Raw genomic sequence first — 18,625 nt, 5'->3', positions numbered from 1 at the left:
CAGCCGAGTTATTTCACAGTGTCAGAAGCACAGAGAGCAGTGCAGCACCCCACAACCCCTGCCTGCTCCTCAAACCACTGCCCATGGTCCTCCATCCACCTTCCCCGCCGGTAACAGGGCTCAGGCAGATGCTGGGGTCACCTGCGAGAAGACCAGGTCCCCAAAAGGAAGGAAAACATTGAAACACCCCAAACTGCACGGAGCAGCACGGAAAGAACAGAAGAGAAAGTTTAAGAACTATTTCGATTTCAACCAGCGTCCCCAGCGGCATCCCGACCACCGGTCGGCATCCCGACCCCCGGATAACATCCCGACCCCCAGAGAGCATCCCGACCCCCGGTCGGCATCCCGACCCCCGGATAACATCCCGACCCCCAGAGAGCATCCCGACCCCCGGTCGGCATCCCGACCCCCGGATAACATCCCGACCCCCAGAGAGCATCCCGACTCCTGGATAACGTCCCGACCCCCAAACAACATCCCGGCCCCCGGATAACATCCTGACCCCCAGACAGCATCCCGACTCCTGGATAACATCCCGACTCCTGGATAACATCCCGACCCCCGGTCGGCATCCCGGCCCCCGGATAACATCCCGATCCCCAGACAGCATCCCGGCCCCAGGACAGCATCCTGACCCCCGGACAGCATCCCGACTCCCGGACAGGATCCCGACCCCCGGAGCACCCGTCCGCTCCCGCCGCCCTCCGCCGTGGGAAGGGCGGACAAAGAGCGGGATCAATCACGGACCTGCCCAGGTACCGGCAGGATCCCGGTGCCGGGCCCGGCGGTCCCGAGGCAGCGCTACAGGATCACCTGGCCCCCACGCCCCGCCGCCCCCAGCCCGGCCCGGCCCCGCTGTACCGGCACAGACGAGCCCGGGGAAGCTCCGGCGCTGCCCAGCCCGGGGCGGGCTCGGAGCCGCAGCCGCCGCCGCTCCCGGCCCTGCGCGGGGCCGCTGCCGCCGCCCGCCCGCTCCGTCCGGCCCGCGGGGCAGTGCCCGCCCGGCGGCCCCGCCCGTCCGCCCGGCCCAGCGCTGCTCGGCCCGAGGAGAGCACAGGGGACCCGCCCGGTGCCGGTACCGGGGCCCGCGGGCGGAACCGGGGCTGGCGAGGGACGGAGCGTGGCCCGAGCGCCCCCGCGCGCCGGGGATGGTGCGGTCCGAGCCCCCCGCCCCCCCTGCGGGCCGCGGTGGTGCGGCCCGGGCGGTCACGTGAGCGGGTGTTGATGCGTTGCCTGGCAACGGCAACATGGCGGAGCCGCCGCGGGTAAGTCGGGGCCGGGTCGGGCCGGGCCGGGCCGGACTGGACTGCCCCCCGGGGCTCCTCCGCCGGCCCGCACCGTGCTATCCATCCCATCCCATCCCATCCCGCCCCAGTACCGCTCGTCCGCCCCAGTACCGCTCGTCCGCCCCACTGCTCCTCGGATCGCCCGTCTCGTCCCCTCCTCTCCTCTCCCCTCCCGTCCCGTCCCGGTTCCGTTCCTTCCACCACGGCCCGGTACTGGCCGGTCCGGTTCCACTGCAGCCCGGCACTGCCCGTCCCCTCCACTGCCGGTCCGGTACCTTCCGGCACGTCCCGCTATCTCCCCGATGCGTGCCCCGTGCCCGGTCCCGCTGCTCACCCTCTTTTTAAATAGAAAGAGAGAAAGAAGAACCAGAATAATTTGGCTACATGTTGTGCTGGATGGATTTCTTTAATAAATCTGTAAGGGTTTTTGGTTGTTTTTTTTTAATAGAGGCGAACTATTAGCACGTGGAACTGTAAGTGGTGTGGAGAAGTTTTGTCGAGATCTTTACAGTCTCAGGGCTTGCTGAGTGACTATTTTTGTAAATGAGATTAAACTTCTAAATGAAACTTCTGCGCCCTGTGGCAGAAAATACCACAGCATTAGAATGAAATGCAAATGGCAGTGTGCTGCTCTGCTTTTCACCTGTGCAGTGTGCCAGGCCAGGGGAGAATGGCAATGACAATTGAGAGTCTGTTCCTCTGGAGGAGCAAGCAGGTATTGCCCCTGCAGGGACACTGTAATGATATTTTGGGAGTGTCTGGCCAGGCCCTTGTGCTGATCCTTTACTCGCATTGCTCATGTCCCATGACAAAAATGAGCAGATCTTTAGGGGTAAATAGAGTTAAATGGAAAAGGTGGGTTTATGTCTCAGAGAAAACCTCCTGAGATTTTCCCAGACAATGCAGAATGTGACCAACCTTTGTCCCCCTGCCCAGGGTGACATGGAGCAGCCAGGCCCAGGTGGAGGAGCCTCTCCCCCTCCCTCGGGAGCACCTGCAGCTGAGCCAGGTACACCCACAGCTCTGGAGTACAGCTCTGCTCCTGTCCCTTTCTGGTCGTTGTTAATCCAGCCAGAGGCATAATGCTGTGAAATCTGATCCTGCTGCTTTGCCTTTTTCTTTCTCTGTGGCCCAGGGAGTGGAGGAGGACCCAGCTCTCACCATGCAGGGCCCAGCTCTGAGCTCCCCAGTGACCATGGCAGCCAAAGAAGGGAGAAGGCAGCCGAGCAACCTGAGAGGAGAAAACGGAGGGGGAAAAAAGGAGAAACAGAGCTGCTCGTCCTGGACCCAGAACACGTGAGAAATCTTCAAATCTTGTTCTTTGCAGGGCTGGTGTTTGTATTTCTCTGAAACCTGTGAGGTGAGCTGTAAGCAGTGGCTGTTCTGCTGTACTGTGTGTGAAAAGTGAGAAAATCAGTTTTGCCAGAGTATTAACTGCTGCCTGTGCCACTCAGTCCTGACCCTAGAGGTGCCGGCTCAGAAGTGAGGGGTGCACTGGGCTCAGAAGTGAGGGGTGCACTGGGCTCAGAAGTGAGGGGTGCACTGGGCTCAGAAGTGAGCAATGCAGTGGGCTCAGAAGTGAGCAATGCAGTGGGCTCAGAAGTGAGGGGTGCAGTGGGCTCAGAAGTGAGGGGTGCAGTGGGCTCAGAAGTGAGGGGTGCAGTGGGCTCAGAAGTGGGCAGTGCAGTGGGCTCAGAAGTGAGGGGTGCAGTGGGCTCAGAAGTGGGCGGTGCAGTGGGCTCAGAAGTGAGGGGTGCAGTGGGCTCAGAAGTGAGGGGTGCAGTGGGCTCAGAAGTGAGGGGTGCAGTGGGCTCAGAAGTGGGCAGTGCAGTGGGCTCAGAAGTGGGCGGTGCAGTGGGCTCAGAAGTGGGCGGTGCAGTGGGCTCAGAAGTGAGGGGTGCAGTGGGCTCAGAAGTGAGGGGTGCAGTGGGCTCAGAAGTGGGCGGTGCAGTGGGCTCAGAAGTGGGCAGTGCAGTGGGCTGAGAAGTGAGGGGTGCAGTGGGCTCAGAAGTGGGCAGTGCAGTGGGCTCAGAAGTGGACAGTGCAGTGGGCTGAGAAGTGAGGGGTACAGTGGGTAAATCTGCTCCCTGCAGTGCCCCTGCAAGAGAGCTCCTTGCAGCAAGGGGGGTTCTCCGGTCTAGCTCTTCTGGCATGGTTCTGATTATCAAACATTCTCACTTTTTGGCATCAGCACAAACCCACCCTGTAACATCTCTCACTTGCAGGGAGTGTAGCTGAAATAAGCACACAAGTGGCTGTGGCAGAAATGTTTTATTGGGTGGGGGACCTAGCAGTGAGGCTTCGTAATCTATTTACACAAGTATCAATATTAATAAGCTTTACTACTGTCCTTTACAGCCTCTGATGACAAGATTCCAGGCTGCCCTGAAGAATTACCTCTCCAAGCAGATAGAACAAGTGAACCTAGACCTGCATGGAATGGTACACAGCCCCTCCTTGCCTCCCCACAGCCCCTCCTGCCCAAGCTGCTGGGACACAGCTCCCCCCTCTTGTGTCTGCAGAGATCAGCCATGAAGAGCAGCAAGGAGCAGAGGGAAGAGCTGGGGGTGATCCTTTATGGGGCCCAGCAGCAGCTGGGGCAGCTGCACATGGAGCTGGAGAAGAGCCACGAGCGCTGGTGGCAGGCGGCGGCGGCACGGCAGCAGCTGGAGGAGGAGCTGCAGGCCCTCAGGGCTGCTCACAAGGAAATGTGTCACAGCACCGAGGGGGAGCGCAAGAAAGGTGACCCAGGCAGTCCTGGCAGTGTTTCCCAGTTCTAGGGCTGTGTGGAGAAGTTAATTGGAATTTAAGGCAAGCACTGGATTGGAAAGCGCAGCAAAATAATGAATCAGGAATAATGTGCTCATTGAAAAGTTTCGTGGATTCTCCTGGAATTCTGTGAGCTGGGAGTCCAGGAATTGCTTGCCAGGATCTTTGGTTGTGGAGCTATACTCAAAGCTGATGAAAATGTGTATGCTGGGGAGGGCTGGTTATCTGATGTGTGAGAGGTTTTGCTTCAGGAGCTTCTGCATTTCTTTCTCTTTTATCTCTGTTTAAGCTGTACCCTACAAACTCCTCTGTAACTGTTTTGCCTCTTGTCCCCCCAGTTTCTACAATGCAGACCCAGATTGAAAACCTGGCTTTGGAGCTCCTCTACGTGCAGAGCATGGACCAGGAGATGTATCACAGGCTTTTACTGATGAAACAGTCAGCAAGGAGGGCTGAGGCAGACAGGATCCAGGCTGAGGTGGAGAAGAAAAAACAGGTACCAAGAAAAGCTGTCTTTGAAATAAATAAATGCTAGCAGTCAGTCCTGGAGGATGTTCCACCTTGTCAGGAGGAAGGCTAGAGCAATTGAATCGTGGAAAATGAGTGGGGATGTTTTTCTGAAATAACTGAAAAAAAAAAATCCAGAGGCTTTTCTGAAAAGGAGGAGAAGCCCTGCCTGCTCCAGGATGGCCACACTGCCCAGAGGGTTTGCAAGCCTCAGGACAGTAAATCACTCTTCACTCGAGGAGAAGGGGTGTAGGGGAAGGAGGATATTTAATGAAGAAATATCATGGGTACAGGTCTTGAGAATGATTCTGAATCACTGAATTTCACAATGGAAAGTGAACTTTGGGAACGAGCAGAGCCAGTCGGTGCTGGAGCTCCCTCTGCTGCCTTCCAGGACACAATCCACGGGAACTGCTCTGCAGAATTCCGTGCAAACTGTTGAAATACAGTGGGTTTAGGAGGGTTTTCACAAAGGATTTTCAAATATACATTACTAAGTTTCCCAGTAGCTGGACAGGTGAACTCAGTGCTGACAGGAGGGATTGTGGCTTCAGAGCTGACCTATCAATTTACTGCTGCAACTGCAATGATAAACAGTCAGCAAAGGTTTCATTCTTCTGCAAGTCATCCCTGCTGCAGTCCTGAGCCCTTTGTGCATGAACAGGAAAGTTTCAGTAGGACTCCAGTCTAACCCAGCTGCCAGTTTAAATTCCATTTCTAGCTGACATTGTTCTTGTAGGATGCGGTTGGTTTAGACCGAGGTTCCGTGGCTCACCCTGGACTGTTTGGCTCTGGCTCTGTAGGACCTTTTCCTGGACCAGCTGACAAGGAGAGTCCAGCAGCTCCAGGAACAAATTGCTCTGTTTGAAGCTCAGCTTGTGGCCCAGGCAGAGGACACAAAAGTGACCCGGCAGGCAATCACTGAGGTAGGAGGGGACTTGTCCCTTGGGGTTAATATTTCCCTCTGGCAGGGCTGACCCCTCTGGCCCGTGCTCACGTGGGGGACAGTGAGCACAGTGTGGGACAGAGTTTCACAGTTTGTTCCTGTTTGGAAGAATGAGGAGTTTTTTTTCTTTTCCTTTGTCCTTAAGAAGTGCCTGTAAATCACTTCCTCCTGCCCTTCTCAGCAGTTTTTTCATGCAGACCTGTACTCTGAGGGCTGCTGAGAAATGAACTAGCCACGGAGTTGAAGCTGATCCTGCTCAGTACATTATGAACAGGAAAAGAAAAAAAAAAAGTTGTATTGTATCACAATTTTTTTTTTTAATACAGTGAAGATTCATCCTGTCTGCCATCTCTCTATTCCCCAGGCTGGTCTGGAGGTCCAGGCTATTAACATGGAGAAAAAGAAGCTGATGGACCACTGGAACAGCAGCTTGGCTGGAATGAAGCAGAGAGATGAGGCCTATGTTGTCACTCAGGAGCTGCTGAGGTATGGTCTGAAACCAGGCCCTGAGGACACCTCAGATTTGGGCAGGAGGGATTCTAGAAGGGGATTCCAGTGGGGTTTGGTCTCCTGTGGGGTTCAGCACTGTGTGGGCAGGGCATGTCAGGCAGAACAAGTTCCCTGCTCTCAAGTACATAATAAATTTAAAGGATGAGAAGCACTTTCTTTGTTGCTGCTTTCTTTATCCTACCCACATCTCCCCCTCAGAATGTGGGGGGTTCTTGAAGCTGCTTAGAGTTTTTATGGTTGTGTTTTATCCCTTTAAAAGAGTTCTCTCACCTTTGCAACATTTCTTACTCCAACGACCTGGATATCAGGAAGGGTTTATCTCTCATTATCAGGGTTTTGTGAGGCCTTTGGAAACGTTCAGGAAAACCTCCCTGTATTGCCAGAGGAAGTGTTTATTTGCTCATGAGCCTTAAAGCTTGACTGATTCTCTGAGAATAAACAGTCTGCTTTTATATGGTGACATCCTGGTCGGAATGGGGGCTGGGACAGCACTGAAAGAAGGAATCAATTTCCCTACGCACATTTACTTTTAAATCTTAACGTCTCCATCCATCTCCTGCTGACTCTGCACTGCCACAGCAGCTGAGCCCTTACAAACTTCTTCCTTCTTGGGTAGTTGCTGCAATAACATGCTTGAAAAGAGGAATTTGTGGGTGGCTGTTCAGCACCAATCCCTGTGATGAATTTCCATCCTCTTTGCCCCTCCAGCAACTACAGACGTGACCTCAAGTCCCTAGAAGGGGACATCCATGGCTGTGGGAGGTCCATCAGGAAAGAGGAGGAGAAGAATGAGAACCTTGTCAGGCTCCTGAACCGGTCCCAGAATGATGCCAGTGTGACAAGGAAACTGATTGCCCAGTGCCTGCTGGAGCAGGAGGCCCTGCAGGTTCAGACTAGCACCTACACTCATGTTCTCCGTGAGACAGAGGAGGCCCTCAGCAGGACCAGGATGGTGAGGAGAGGCCATGGAACACAAATCCTTTTGAATACTTGAACTGAATGCCCTTCCTCAGACAGTTGTAGTGATCCCGTGTCTGTTTTCCAACCTTTCAGGACCAGGCTGCTCACATGAATGAGTTGCTGTCCATCAGGAAGGGTATAGAGAAGGGAACTTATGCCAACGAGCAGCTAGAGAGTGAAATCATGGCAAAGCTTCAGGACCAGAGGCTATCCAGCAAAGTTGCAAAGCACTTCTCCCAGCTGGCTGAAAAACTTCGGAACAGAAAAAGCGACCTGGTATGGCATCCCCCCTTGGGAGGGCAGGGCAGGAGCCACTGCAGCACTGGGTCCCCAGCAGGCTTTGTCAGTGACTTTGTTCTGGTTTCAGGTCTGCATTGAAGCTCTGCTGAGTTTGCCTCACCAGTCTGGTTCTCCCTGTGATCTTTTTGCAGGATTCTGGTGTGTGTGAGAGAGCTCGGCCAAAAAGGCCTGACACAAACCACACTGTCCTTTGCTTAAAAAATGGGCAACATGATGAGTATTTACTATAAAGTACTAGCATTTCTTGTGTACTAGGGAACAGTGCACCTGTGGTACTTCTGTAATCTAATTTTAACTAATTTTCATTTCTATAATTCATCATGGAATGGGATGCAGGCAGCTCTCAGTTCTGAGGAAGACCCAAGGAACAGTCCAACCTTTAATCCATGATAAGTTGCTCTCTCTGGGAGTGTATAACTGGATCACTTAGAAGGATTAGAAAGCTGAGCCCAGCCCTTCTCACCCCTATGAGTGCTGTGCTGGTTGTTAGGTGTGTGTGCCAGGTGTGCTGGAGAAGGGACAATGCTGTGATGTCCTGGTACTGGTGGCAGGTAACTGGAGGCAGCTGGGCAAGGGGTCATTGCAGAAGGGATCAGTCTCTTAAAGGTTTTTGGAATGTTTAGGCTCCTTAATGCTTTCCAGCAGCTGTGTGGGAGAGGTAGATATTGTATTACCTGGCAATTGATGCAGAAGCAAAGATACACAGAGGGTAAGTAGCTTGTGGCTTGTGGCAGAGACCTGGGAGGAGAATCTCAGTCCCCCTACTCCTGAGTTGGACAAGTGGCATTACAACCCAACAAGGGGCTGCTGGGGACAGTGATGTGTTTTCTCTCTTGGTATTCCCAGGAGCTGCATTTTTACAAGGTTGAGAATGATGTGGCCCAGATTATTCTGAATGCAACCAATACCAGCTGCAGGCTGACAGTTCACCAAAAAACACTCAGTGAGGTGGACAAGGAAATAAAAAATGTGAATGAACAGATCACCTGCCAGGAAAATGAGATTGCAAAGTCCAGGATCCTGGCAGAGAAGAAGGGAGGGATCCTCTGCCTGTACAACAAGAAGCTGGAGATGCTTCTTTCTCAGCAGGGGGTAGGTACTTTTGTGTTTCAGTCCCAATTTTGATTTTATTCTTTGTGGTGGCCACAGATGTCCCTGATCAATGTAACTGTGTTAAGTGTTGGGTAGTTCAAACATTCAGGCACCAGCCCTGTGATTTAAAAGCTGCATTGGTTAATGCAGGTGTTTCTGTTTATCAGTTCATAATGCAGTGAAGGGAATTGTGAAATGAGGGTGTGCCTGGCACAGATCCCTCAGGGACTTGCCTGCACCTTATGAAAATGTCAAATGGCATCAATGAGTAAAGAGGATCTTGTTGGAAAAGTCTGCAAACAGCGAGGAGGGGAGAATGGGGCAGGCAGTGAGATTTCAGTGGTTTGAGGGTTGGCCCTCTTGGGGGGACTCCCAGATCTGTCCCTGGCAGGGAAAGACCTTATGGATACCCATGGGGAAATGAGTCCTGTGGCACATCCTCTGCAAACTTGGGAATGTCCAGATGCTGTAAACAACTCAGGGGGCCTCTGCCTGATTTAGCCCAAACTTTGCTCTCGTACAGGGGCAAGAACTGGGGCCGCTGGAGATTGAGATCAACAGGCTGAACCAGCAGATAGAAGATTGCAACTCCGAGGCAGTGACATTGCAGAAGTACTGGCTGAGTGAGCAGAAGGAGCTGGTGAAGCTGACACGGGAGAAGGAGGAACAGATCACCTCCCTGGACATGCTGCAGAAGCAGAGCATCATCATGCAGCAGAGGAAACTGCGCCTGGAGAGTTTGTGTTCCTTAAAGTTCAACTCTGCCTTGAAATGTCCAGCTGTGGTGGGAGGGAACAGGGAGGGGAGGGCTACAGGGGGAAAAAGCTGGGCCTGCCCCAAAGAGTGCTCCTGGCATGTGTGAGCAGGAACACCACAGCCCAGGCACTGCTGCTGATTGCACCTGGTGATTCTGTAAGGACTGATCCTGCTGTCCTGGCAGTCAGACCCTAAGTGACAATGTCACCTGTTACACTTGTTAAATAAGGTTTGCAAGTACTGGGCAGGTAAATGTCCCCAGCAACGGCTGCACTTTCCTTGGCCAAACCCAACTTTTTTCCACAGGAGACTCCTACAAAACCTTTTTTGATTTTTGAGCTTGTGGAAATTCATTTTGGCTGGGATCATTTCATGGGACACGTGTGGCTCTGCCTGAGGTGTTACCAGCTCTGATAGCCATTTGTCACACCTTGTCTCTGTTCAGCCCAGTGCTCAGGGGAATTCTAAGACCTTTTTCTGTTCACCCATAGATGAAATTCAGCAGGAAATAAAAGAGCAGAAGGACGTGGAACGGCACATGAAGAACATGTCAAATGACTTGATAAAGTTGAACACGTTGATCAGCAAGAACAACAGCAGTGTTGCAGACCTGCAAAATGGCAGAATTGTCACAGAGAACGAGTTTGTGCAGTCTCTCAAGGTACTGAGGCACCTGGCACCTCATTCCCAGATCTCAGCCTCCCATGCAGATCAGGGAGAAACAGTGATCCTGGAAAACCTTCTCAGCCTGACAGCTCTGTATTGTTTTGTTCTTCCCAAATCTAGGAAGCAGAAAAAGAATCCATGGAGATGCAGGAGAGGCACAGTAAACTGACTGAGGAGAAGGAAAGGCTCCTGAACAGCCTGGTAGAAGCAGAGTAGGTACCAGAGTGCCACAGTCCTGTGGGACTGTGTCCACATTCCCATTCTCCTGCAGTCACCAAACCTGGCACCAGCAAATGTGCTTCTAGCCTTCCTGGAGAAGGGGATGAATGTTTGAAAGGTGTTTCAGCAGTCTCTGAAGCAGCAGGAACTGGGGGGATGTTGGCTTTAACAGTTCCAGCATGTGTGAGCTGCAGGTTGCCAAGATCCATGTGGGAAGACTCTGCCAGGAGCTGGCAGTGAGTGTGCTGCACTGGGCAGGTCACTGGGGGTCTGACTTTCTCCTTCCTTCCCCTTTCTTCTCTGAAGGCATCAGATCCTGCTGTGGGAGAAGAAGTTCCAGCTGGCAAAGGAGATGCGGGAAACAACAGATGCTCTGTTGGAACACGGCGAGATCCATGACATGAAAACAGAGATTCGGAGGATGCAAGTGAGGCGCTGGGAAGGGGGGCTGAGGAGGGGAAGCCACCCGATGTACTCAGCCTTGGGGTGGCTGAAACATGAGGCAGGAGATGAGAAACAGGCTGGAGAAATGGCATCTTCAGGGCCTGGGGTGGGACTCTAAACCCCTGCAGCTCGACTGAACTGAGCACGTCCAGCCCACACATCCTGCATTCCCCATGCCAGCCTCAGCAGGATCTGGATACTCCCAAGAAATCTATTTAAATTGCAGTATGTCTGCCACCTGATTATGTGACCCTGATTTATGTGCAGTGTTGATTACTAAATATTGCATCACTTTAATCACTGGTTTAGGGAAGTGTTCCCTCTCCTGGCAGAGAAGCTCATCCCCTTCATTCTCAGAATGCTTCTGCTTTTCTGCTTCTGCTCTTGCTAATGAGGTTCAGACTAAGATTTTGAGTATTGGTGTAGGCAGGTTGATAATCCAGGCCTCTGCTTTCCAGATCCACACACAGCAAACCAGGTTTGGACTTGGGCCAAATCTGCCTTGCAGGCACTCATGTCCCACATATCTAGTTTGTGCTGTGGGATGTGCCCCCCAGACAGCTTCCCTGGGTGCTGTTGGCAAACATTTGGGATTCTGAGGCTGGTTTGTGTCTTGGCAAACGGCAGGTGCGCTATGGGCAGCTGCAGAAGCAGCAGGAGATGCTGATTCGGGCGATGGAGGCGTGTGTTTCCCAAAGAGAGACAATAACAGATCGGGCAGAGGCTCAGAGCAAACTGAAACACAGCACCCAGAGGGACTTCCAAAGCAGGACACAGGATCTGAAGAAGAGGATCAGGGAAATCCAGGAGGTGAGCAAGGACAGTGGGGTGCAGGAGCTCACACAGCTGGGGCTGGCCTTGTGAGCAGCAGTGGGCACAGCAGTGACCCTGTGCCAGCACAGGGGCAGGCTTGGAAAATCATTCATTGAAAATGCCCCAAAACCCAGTCCTGGGAGGATGGTCAGGAGTGCAGCTGAGCTAGAGAACTGAAATCTGCCATTCCCTTCTCTTCCATTTACTAGAACATTAATGGATGCAACCAAACCATGCAGGAGCTGGAGACCATCCAAGAGTCCCTCACTGACAACTTTTCAGAAAAGCAGCAGGAAGTGTGCCAGCTCCAGGCTGAGACCGAGAGCCTCAGCTTGGACAGGGAATATCTTCAGAATGAGAAACGATGGGTGAGCACATCCACTCCCCTGCAGCATGTGAGCCAGAGAGAGCCTGCTGCTTCCTCTGCTTCCTCTCTGTCCTCAGCTGGGTGTGCTGTAATGTGTTAGAGCCACACATTAACTGGGCACGTTTTGGGGGCTCACCAAGAGCCAGCTTGACGTATTGAAACCCTGTCCTGGCGAGGGTTGCCTTATGTATGTGGGAATTTCTCTGATTTATGGACTTCTGTGACGTCTGTACCCCTCCAACACCCGGGCTGGGGGTGCTGTTTGCCTGTTATGGTGGGGAATTCACATCACCATCCTTCTCTTGTCAAAGTGATGGTCGTGGCACCTGACACAAGTCCCACCCATGCTTTTCCTGCTGTCACAGCCCCTTCTCTTCTTGCTTTTCTCAGAACCTGTTGGAGATTGTGGCCCACCAGGCACGCCAGAAGCAGCTGCAGGCACTGAGGCAAGGGAAGTACAAGGCCGTGTGCCACACTGAAGAGGCGTGCATGAACCAGCAGGAGAAACTGGAGGATCGGCTGCAGACCATTAACACCATCGTGCAGCAGATCCAGGAGGAGCAGCCCGAGCACCAAAGGGCTCTGCAGTGGCTCAGTCACTGCATGAGATCCAAGCTCGGGTCACAGAAATCCAAGCTCCCGTCACCTGAGATCGAAGCTCAGGTCACAGAAAGCCTGACAGAAACATAGAAAATACATGTAGTATCTTTTATATTCTTCCACAGGCTGCAGACGTTGTAAATAAATAAATAGATAGATAAGCAGGTGCAGGATATAATATTTACTTTGCGGAGTACAATGTTTATTTCAGACGTACCATTGTAATCCTTTCGGTATGTTTCTGTTTACGTTTCACTTTCTCTGCCTCAAGCAGCTCCGCCTCCCCGCCCCGCCCCGGTGGAGCTCCGATTTCCCGGTGTGGGGGCGGCGCAGCCCCGGTGCCGGTGCCGGTGCCGGTGCGTCCCCGCTGCCGGGAGGCGCAGGCCGGGCCATGGGGCCGGGCCCGGGGCTGGCGGCCGCGCTGCTGGCGCTGCTGGTCCCGGTCCCGACCGCGGCGCGGGGCCCCGGCGCTGCTGCCTGCGAGGTGTCCCCGGGCGGCCGCTTCGACTGCGGCCCCGAGCGGCTCCTGTCGCGGGCGGGCTGCGAGGCGCGGGGCTGCTGCTACAGCCCCGGGCCCGGGCCCCGCTCCGGGCCCGGCCCGCCCTGGTGCTTCTTCCCCCGCGGCTACCGCAGCTACCGCGCCGAGAACCTGACGGCCACCGAGAGCGGCTTCTCCGCCCGCCTGCGCCGCGTGGCCGCCGCCTTCCTGCCGGGAGCGGTGGACGAGCTGCGGCTGGAGCTGGCGCTGGAGACCCCGGCCCGCCTGCGCTTCACGGTGCGGCCCGGCCCGGCCCGTCCGGCGGAGCACGGTGCCCGTTCCCCGCTGACCGCTCTCTCCGCAGCTCCGGGACGCGGCCCGGCCGCGCTATGAGGTGCCGCTGGCCACGCCGCGGGTGCGCGGCCGAGCCCCGGCCACGCTGTACGGGCTGCAGGTCAGCCAGGAGCCCTTCGGCCTCGTCGTGTGCCGGCAGCGCGGCGGGAGAGTCCTGTGAGTGCCCTGTGCCCCCCGAGGGATTCGGGCTGGGAACCCGCACAGCCCCGCAGTGCCGGGGTGGCTGCAGGGACACTGCTGCTCACCTGCCACACTGGGGACAGCAGTGGGGTGGCTGTGGGGGCTTTACTTTGATTCCCTCTGCAGTTCCGTGGCTGGGCAGGGAACCACGAATCCCAGAGCTCAGACAAAACTTGTTTTTATTTCCCGTGGTGATGAGCACCCGTGTCCCTGCCCAGCTCGGTGCCTCCCTCCCGGCTGGTGGCCGAGTCTCCCTCTCTCTCCCCAGGCTGAACACCACGGTCGCACCCCTCTTCTTCACAGACCAGTTCCTGCAGATCTCCACCTCCCTGCCCTCCCATTTCATTTCGGGACTGGGGGAGCACCTGACACCGCTGTTCCTTGACACAGCGTGGACCAGGGTCACCCTCTGGAATCGGGACATGGCACCTGCGGTACGGAGCGGGGCTGAGGGAAAGGGACACAGATTCATCTGAGCTCCTGGCGTGGCCCTGTGGCCTCTCCTGGGGCTGGGGAGGTGTGTGTGTGCTGCTTCAGCTCTGGGCCTCGGCCATAACACTGGACAAGCCCATGGGACCCTTGTCCCCAGGCCCAGGTTTGTCCCCCCTGCAGCTCTGTGCTGCTTGGGAGTGTTTGCAGGGCTCTGGCTCAGGGCAGGGCTCGGCTGAGGTGACAGAGTTTGGGAGCACAGCCCTGGGTTTGCCCGTGCTCCTGACCGGAGGCTGGGGCGGTCAGGTGGGTGTGGGGGTCTCCAGCAGAGCCTCACTGGCACCATACCGTGCTCTGCTCCAGCCCCACGTCAACCTCTATGGCTCCCACCCCTTCTACCTGGTGATGGAGGACGATGGTTCAGCCCACGGTGTCTTTCTGCTGAACAGCAACGCCATGGGTGAGTCCCATGGGGCGCCGGGCGTGGGCCTGGCCCTGTCCTCATCCTCAGCTTCCTCCCCTGGCCCTTGTGCTCCCCCAGATGTGCTCCTGCAGCCCAGCCCGGCCCTGACCTGGCGCACGACGGGGGGGATCCTGGACTTCTACATCTTCCTGGGCCCTGACCCCAAGAGTGTGGTGCGGCAGTACCTGGATGTGGTTGGTATGGCTGAGCCACGGCCGGGATGCTGTGAGCCATGTGGCCCAGCAGGGCTCTGGGGTGGCCCAGCAGGGCTCTGGAGTGGCCCAGGGCTGGGCCATCCCTGCCAGCACCCACCCTCCTCCCTCCAGGGTTCCCCTTCATGCCCCCGTACTGGGGCCTGGGCTTCCACCTGTGCCGCTGGGGCTACTCCTCCACCGACATCACCCGGCAGGTGGTGGCCAACATGACAGCAGCCCGCTTCCCCCTGGTAGGTCCTGGCTGCTCCCGGGGGCCGTGGGGGGCTGCTGGGAGCCCCTGGGGTGGGGGTCCCACAGCAGCACGGCGGTCCCTGCTCCTGCCCAAGCACCGGTGCCTCCATCCACAGGATGTGCAGTGGAACGACCTGGATTACGCAGATGCCAAGAGGGATTTCACCTTCAACAAGAAAAGCTTCAAGGACTACCCGGAGATGGTGCGGGACTTCCACAGCCGCGGGCTGAGGTACATCATGATTGTGGTGAGTTGCACGGGCAGGCTGGCACGGCTTCAGCTGCGCCGGGGTGGTGATGAGGGCAGGGCTGGCCGTTCCCTGCTGTTGCCCTGGCTTTGTGCCCTTCCAGGATGCAGGGATCAGCAGCTCGGGGCCCCCTGGCACCTACAAGCCCTACGACGAGGGCCTGAAGCGAGGGGTGTTCATCCGGAACGCCACGGGGCAGCCCCTGATCGGGAAGGTGCGTGTGGGGAGCAGCCCTGGTGCTCACGGCACGGGGCTCGAGTGGGGCTGTGGCTGCAGGACCCCCAGAGTGGGGGAGAAACCTCTGGGGGGCCGTGGTGGAAGGTGGGGGCTCTGCCCAATGCTCTCCCTCCTGCAGGTCTGGCCAGGCCCCACGGCCTTCCCAGACTTCACCAACCCAGAGACTCACGAGTGGTGGCACGACATGGTGAAGGACTTCCACGAACAAGTGCCCTTCGATGGCATGTGGCTTGTGAGTGGCCCTGTGCAGCTGCTGTTCCTGGCTCCTGCCCTGCACTCTGCTGGGCCCCGGTGCAGCAGCGGGGCCATCGTGTCCTTTCCTTCCCTCCCAGGACATGAATGAGCCGTCCAACTTCGTGGAGGGCTCCCAGGATGGCTGCCCCAACAACAACCTGGAGCATCCCCCCTACGTGCCAGGTACAGGCGTGGGTTCCAGCCCTGCCCAGGGCTCTGGGGAAGCCGGGGGGAGCCCGGGGGATGCTCTGAGCTCCACCTCTCCCCTGCAGGTGTGTTTGGGGGCCGCCTGCAGGCCGGGACCATCTGTGCCTCCAGCCAGCAGTACCTGTCCTCTCACTACAACCTGCACAGCCTGTACGGGCTGACCGAGGCCATCGCCTCCCACAAGTGAGCCTGGGGCTCCTGCCACAGCTCCTGCACATCCTGGGGTGCAGAGCTGGGAGAGACCCAGCGTGGGCAGGCATGGGTGGTGGGTGAGGGTTTGGTATGGAACACAGGGCACTGTGGGAGCCCTGAGCCCCTTCCCCAGCTGGGGGGTGCTGAGCAGACCCCTCCCACTCCCAGTGCTCTGCTGAGGGTCCGGGGCAAGCGTCCCTTCATCATCTCACGCTCCACCTTCGCTGGGCATGGGCGCTACGCCGGGCACTGGACAGGGGATGTTGGCAGCGACTGGCAGCAGCTCTACTACTCCATCCCAGGTAGGCTGTGGGCCACTGGGCCTGCACCCCCAGCCCTGCTTCCCCCTTGCCCCCACAGCCAGGGGTGTCTCCACAGGCTCCATGCCCGGGTGCTGCAGAGCCCCGATGCCCTCTGTGCCCTCTGCAGAGGTGCTGCTCTTCAACCTCTTTGGGGTGCCGCTGGTGGGTGCCGACATCTGCGGCTTCCTGGGCGACACCGACGAGGAGCTGTGCGTGCGCTGGACCCAGCTGGGCGCCTTCTACCCCTTCATGAGGAACCACAACGACCACGGCACCCGGGTGAGCCCTGGGAGCCCCCACCCGCCAGGCAGAGGGCTCTGGGCCCAGCCAGGGCTGCCCTGCCAGCGTGGGAGGGTGGCTGGTTCAGCTGCAGGGCTGTGTGCCCCAGTGCCAGGAGAGTCCATCCTGCATCCCTGAAATGCATGGGAGAGTCCATCCTGCATCCCTGAAATGCATGGGAGAGTCCATCCTGCATCCCTGAAATGCTCCCTCCGTTCCTCTCCCCGTGGGCTGACATCCCCTGGGGCCGACATCCCCTGGGGCCGTGCCCCTCCCCGTGGGCTGAGCATCCCCTGGGGCCGTGCCCCTCCCCGTGGGCTGAGCATCCCCTGGGGCCGTGCCCCTCCCCGCAGCCGCAGGAGCCCTTTGCCTTCAGCCCGCCCGCCCAGGCTGCCATGAGGAACGCCCTGCGCCTCCGCTACTCCCTGCTGCCCTTCCTCTACACGCTGTTCCACCGGGCCCACAGCGCCGGGCAGACCGTGGCACGGCCCCTGTTCCTCGAGTGAGTGCCAGCCCCGCCGGGCTCAGCGGGGGCGCCTGCAGGGTCTCCTGGCGCTGCCCTCCCTCCTCTCCTTCCCCAGGTTCCCCACAGACCCCAACACCTGGGCCGTGGACCGCCAGCTCCTGTGGGGCGGGGGGCTGCTCGTCACCCCCGTGCTGGAGGCAGGACAGACCAAAGTCAGCGGCTACTTCCCAGCAGGGACGTGGTACAGCCTCACAGGGGTGGGTGCTCCTGCTTTGCTGTGGCACCTCGTGCCCATTCCTGCATCCCACCAGCCCCCTGGGGCTGTGTGTGGGTCTCATGCCTCACCTGCCTTTGCTGGTGGCCATTTGATGGCTCTGGCACTGAGCTGGGCCCCCTTGCCATGTGGCACCTTGTGCCTGCTCTTCCCTTTGTCCCCATGTAGGACTCCACCATCCACAGCAAAGGGCAGTGGATCCTCCTGCCAGCACCCCTGGACACCATCAACGTCCATGTCCGTGCAGGGCACATCCTGCCCCTGCAGGTGAGTCCCTCTGCTGTGTGGTGACACCACGGTGACCTCCCTGAGCACCCTGGGAGGGCAGCAGTGCCCACACCGCTGCCAGGACAATGTCAGAGGAGCCATGGCTGCAGGGCTGGGGGGCACGGCTGTGGCAGTGCCCTGAGCTGTGCCTGCTCCAACCCCCAGGAACCTGCCTTCAGCACTGCCCAGTCCCGTGGGAAGGGCATGGCCCTGGTGGTGGCACTGACCCTGGACGGCTTCGCCAGGGGAGAGCTGTTCTGGGACGATGGGGAGAGCTGGGAGACCTTTGAGAGGGGCGACTACACCGAGCTCCTCTTCCTGGCCTCCAACGTGAGCACAGGGAGCTGCTGGCAGGGGCTGGGCAGGGCTCCTGGTGGCCCTGGCACACCTGTGTCAGCTCCGTGGCCAGCAGAGGGGCAGGAGGTGCGGTGGGGCACATGGAGGAGCCCTGGGTGCAGGAGGGGTGGCTGAGAGCTGGGAGCACAGGGTGCCATCCCCGTGTGCCCAGGACGCCGTGCTCAGCCTGCTGCTGCGGGCCAGCGCCCACCTGGACGGGGTCCTGCTGGAGGCTGTCACTGTGCTGGGGGTCACCAGCCCTCCCCGGCGAATCCTGGCCAACGGTGCCACCGTCAGTGACTTCTCCTACCGCAGCGACACTCAGGTGAGTGCTGGCTCCCAGCCTGGGCAGGGGTGGTGGCCAGGAAGGGACCCGGAGTGCAGCCGTGGGGTCTGGCCCCAGCGATGGCACAGCCCGGGCCATGGGTGCCCTTCCCGGGGATCTGTGGGACCAGGACTGTGCCAGGCTGTGGCTCTGTGAGGGGCAGGACTCCCCTGGGCTCTGACACTGCTCTCACCTTCCTTCTCCCCTCAGGTGCTGAGAGTCCCTGTGTCGCTGCCCATGTGGGAGCAGTTTGTGATCTCCTGGTCCTGACCCAGTGTGGGTCACAGGTAGAGGCTGTGCTGCTCCCCTGGAATCTGAGGCTAAACCTGTCCCATCCCCTGTACCCCGAGCTGTCCTGCTCTTCCCACACTCCTGGGCCTTGTTCTCCCTCTGGCTCCTGGGTGTTGATGGAGGGGTGTGCACTGGACTGGCAGAGGGAGGAGGGCCTTGCACAGCCCCCAGGGACAGGGAAAACCTCACCATCATCAAATCAGGGGAAAAAAGACCCAAGTGCCTTGTGAGACAGCAAACCAGTTACTCTGGGACCTGGTAACTGGGGCACAGACTGCAGGGAGTTTCCTGGCTGTGGTTTTGGGGAGGGGATGTGCAGGGGCTGAGGGAGCAGTACTGTGAATAAAGCTGCTGTTTGCTGGGAGCAGCCCCAGGCCGT

General features: G+C 57.7%; 3 protein-coding genes across 6 annotated transcripts in view; 2 read left to right on the top strand and 1 right to left on the bottom strand.

The window, feature by feature from the left end:
• Window positions 1-980, bottom strand: part of TBC1D16 (TBC1 domain family member 16) — a 31,878-nt gene extending 30,898 nt beyond the window's left edge. Inside the window, exon 1 of the mRNA XM_059864568.1 lies at window positions 865-980. The gene's annotated coding sequence lies outside the window, so the exon portion shown is untranslated. The remainder of the gene's footprint in view (window positions 1-864) is intronic.
• Window positions 981-1,136: 156 nt separating this feature from the next.
• On the top strand, window positions 1,137-12,422 carry CCDC40 (coiled-coil domain containing 40). 2 transcript variants are annotated; one of them, XM_059864561.1, is made up of 18 exons: window positions 1,137-1,268; window positions 2,226-2,298; window positions 2,425-2,585; window positions 3,648-3,731; window positions 3,812-4,031; window positions 4,397-4,554; window positions 5,369-5,491; window positions 5,876-5,997; window positions 6,730-6,973; window positions 7,075-7,257; window positions 8,128-8,373; window positions 8,897-9,110; window positions 9,621-9,790; window positions 9,916-10,007; window positions 10,321-10,441; window positions 11,086-11,268; window positions 11,481-11,639; window positions 12,029-12,422. In XM_059864561.1, the coding sequence occupies exons 1-18, from the start codon at window positions 1,251-1,253 to the stop codon at window positions 12,326-12,328; spliced, it is 2,871 nt and encodes a 956-aa protein (XP_059720544.1). In that variant the 5' UTR covers window positions 1,137-1,250; the 3' UTR covers window positions 12,329-12,422. The 2 variants fall into 2 exon arrangements, with proteins under 2 accessions (XP_059720544.1, XP_059720545.1); XM_059864562.1 differs by lacking the exons at window positions 1,137-1,268; window positions 2,226-2,298; window positions 2,425-2,585; window positions 3,648-3,731; window positions 3,812-4,031 and adding an exon at window positions 4,062-4,187.
• A 192-nt stretch (window positions 12,423-12,614) lies between these two features.
• On the top strand, window positions 12,615-18,613 carry GAA (alpha glucosidase). 3 transcript variants are annotated; one of them, XM_059864564.1, is made up of 19 exons: window positions 12,615-13,013; window positions 13,081-13,226; window positions 13,519-13,684; window positions 14,043-14,139; window positions 14,221-14,340; window positions 14,469-14,587; window positions 14,705-14,836; window positions 14,940-15,050; window positions 15,192-15,305; window positions 15,406-15,490; window positions 15,580-15,697; window positions 15,875-16,008; window positions 16,136-16,287; window positions 16,641-16,789; window positions 16,869-17,010; window positions 17,196-17,294; window positions 17,460-17,624; window positions 17,803-17,955; window positions 18,166-18,613. In XM_059864564.1, the coding sequence occupies exons 1-19, from the start codon at window positions 12,630-12,632 to the stop codon at window positions 18,223-18,225; spliced, it is 2,646 nt and encodes an 881-aa protein (XP_059720547.1). In that variant the 5' UTR covers window positions 12,615-12,629; the 3' UTR covers window positions 18,226-18,613. The 3 variants fall into 3 exon arrangements, with proteins under 3 accessions (XP_059720547.1, XP_059720546.1, XP_059720548.1); XM_059864563.1 differs by having other exon boundaries at window positions 17,460-17,717; XM_059864565.1 differs by lacking the exon at window positions 17,460-17,624.
• Window positions 18,614-18,625: the final 12 nt, after the last annotated feature.

This window comes from Haemorhous mexicanus, chromosome 20 (genome assembly GCF_027477595.1).
Source record: "Haemorhous mexicanus isolate bHaeMex1 chromosome 20, bHaeMex1.pri, whole genome shotgun sequence".
Lineage (NCBI taxonomy): Eukaryota > Metazoa > Chordata > Aves > Passeriformes > Fringillidae > Haemorhous > Haemorhous mexicanus.
Note: the sequence above shows the minus strand (reverse complement) of the source record. Positions and strands in the feature narration are given on the sequence as shown.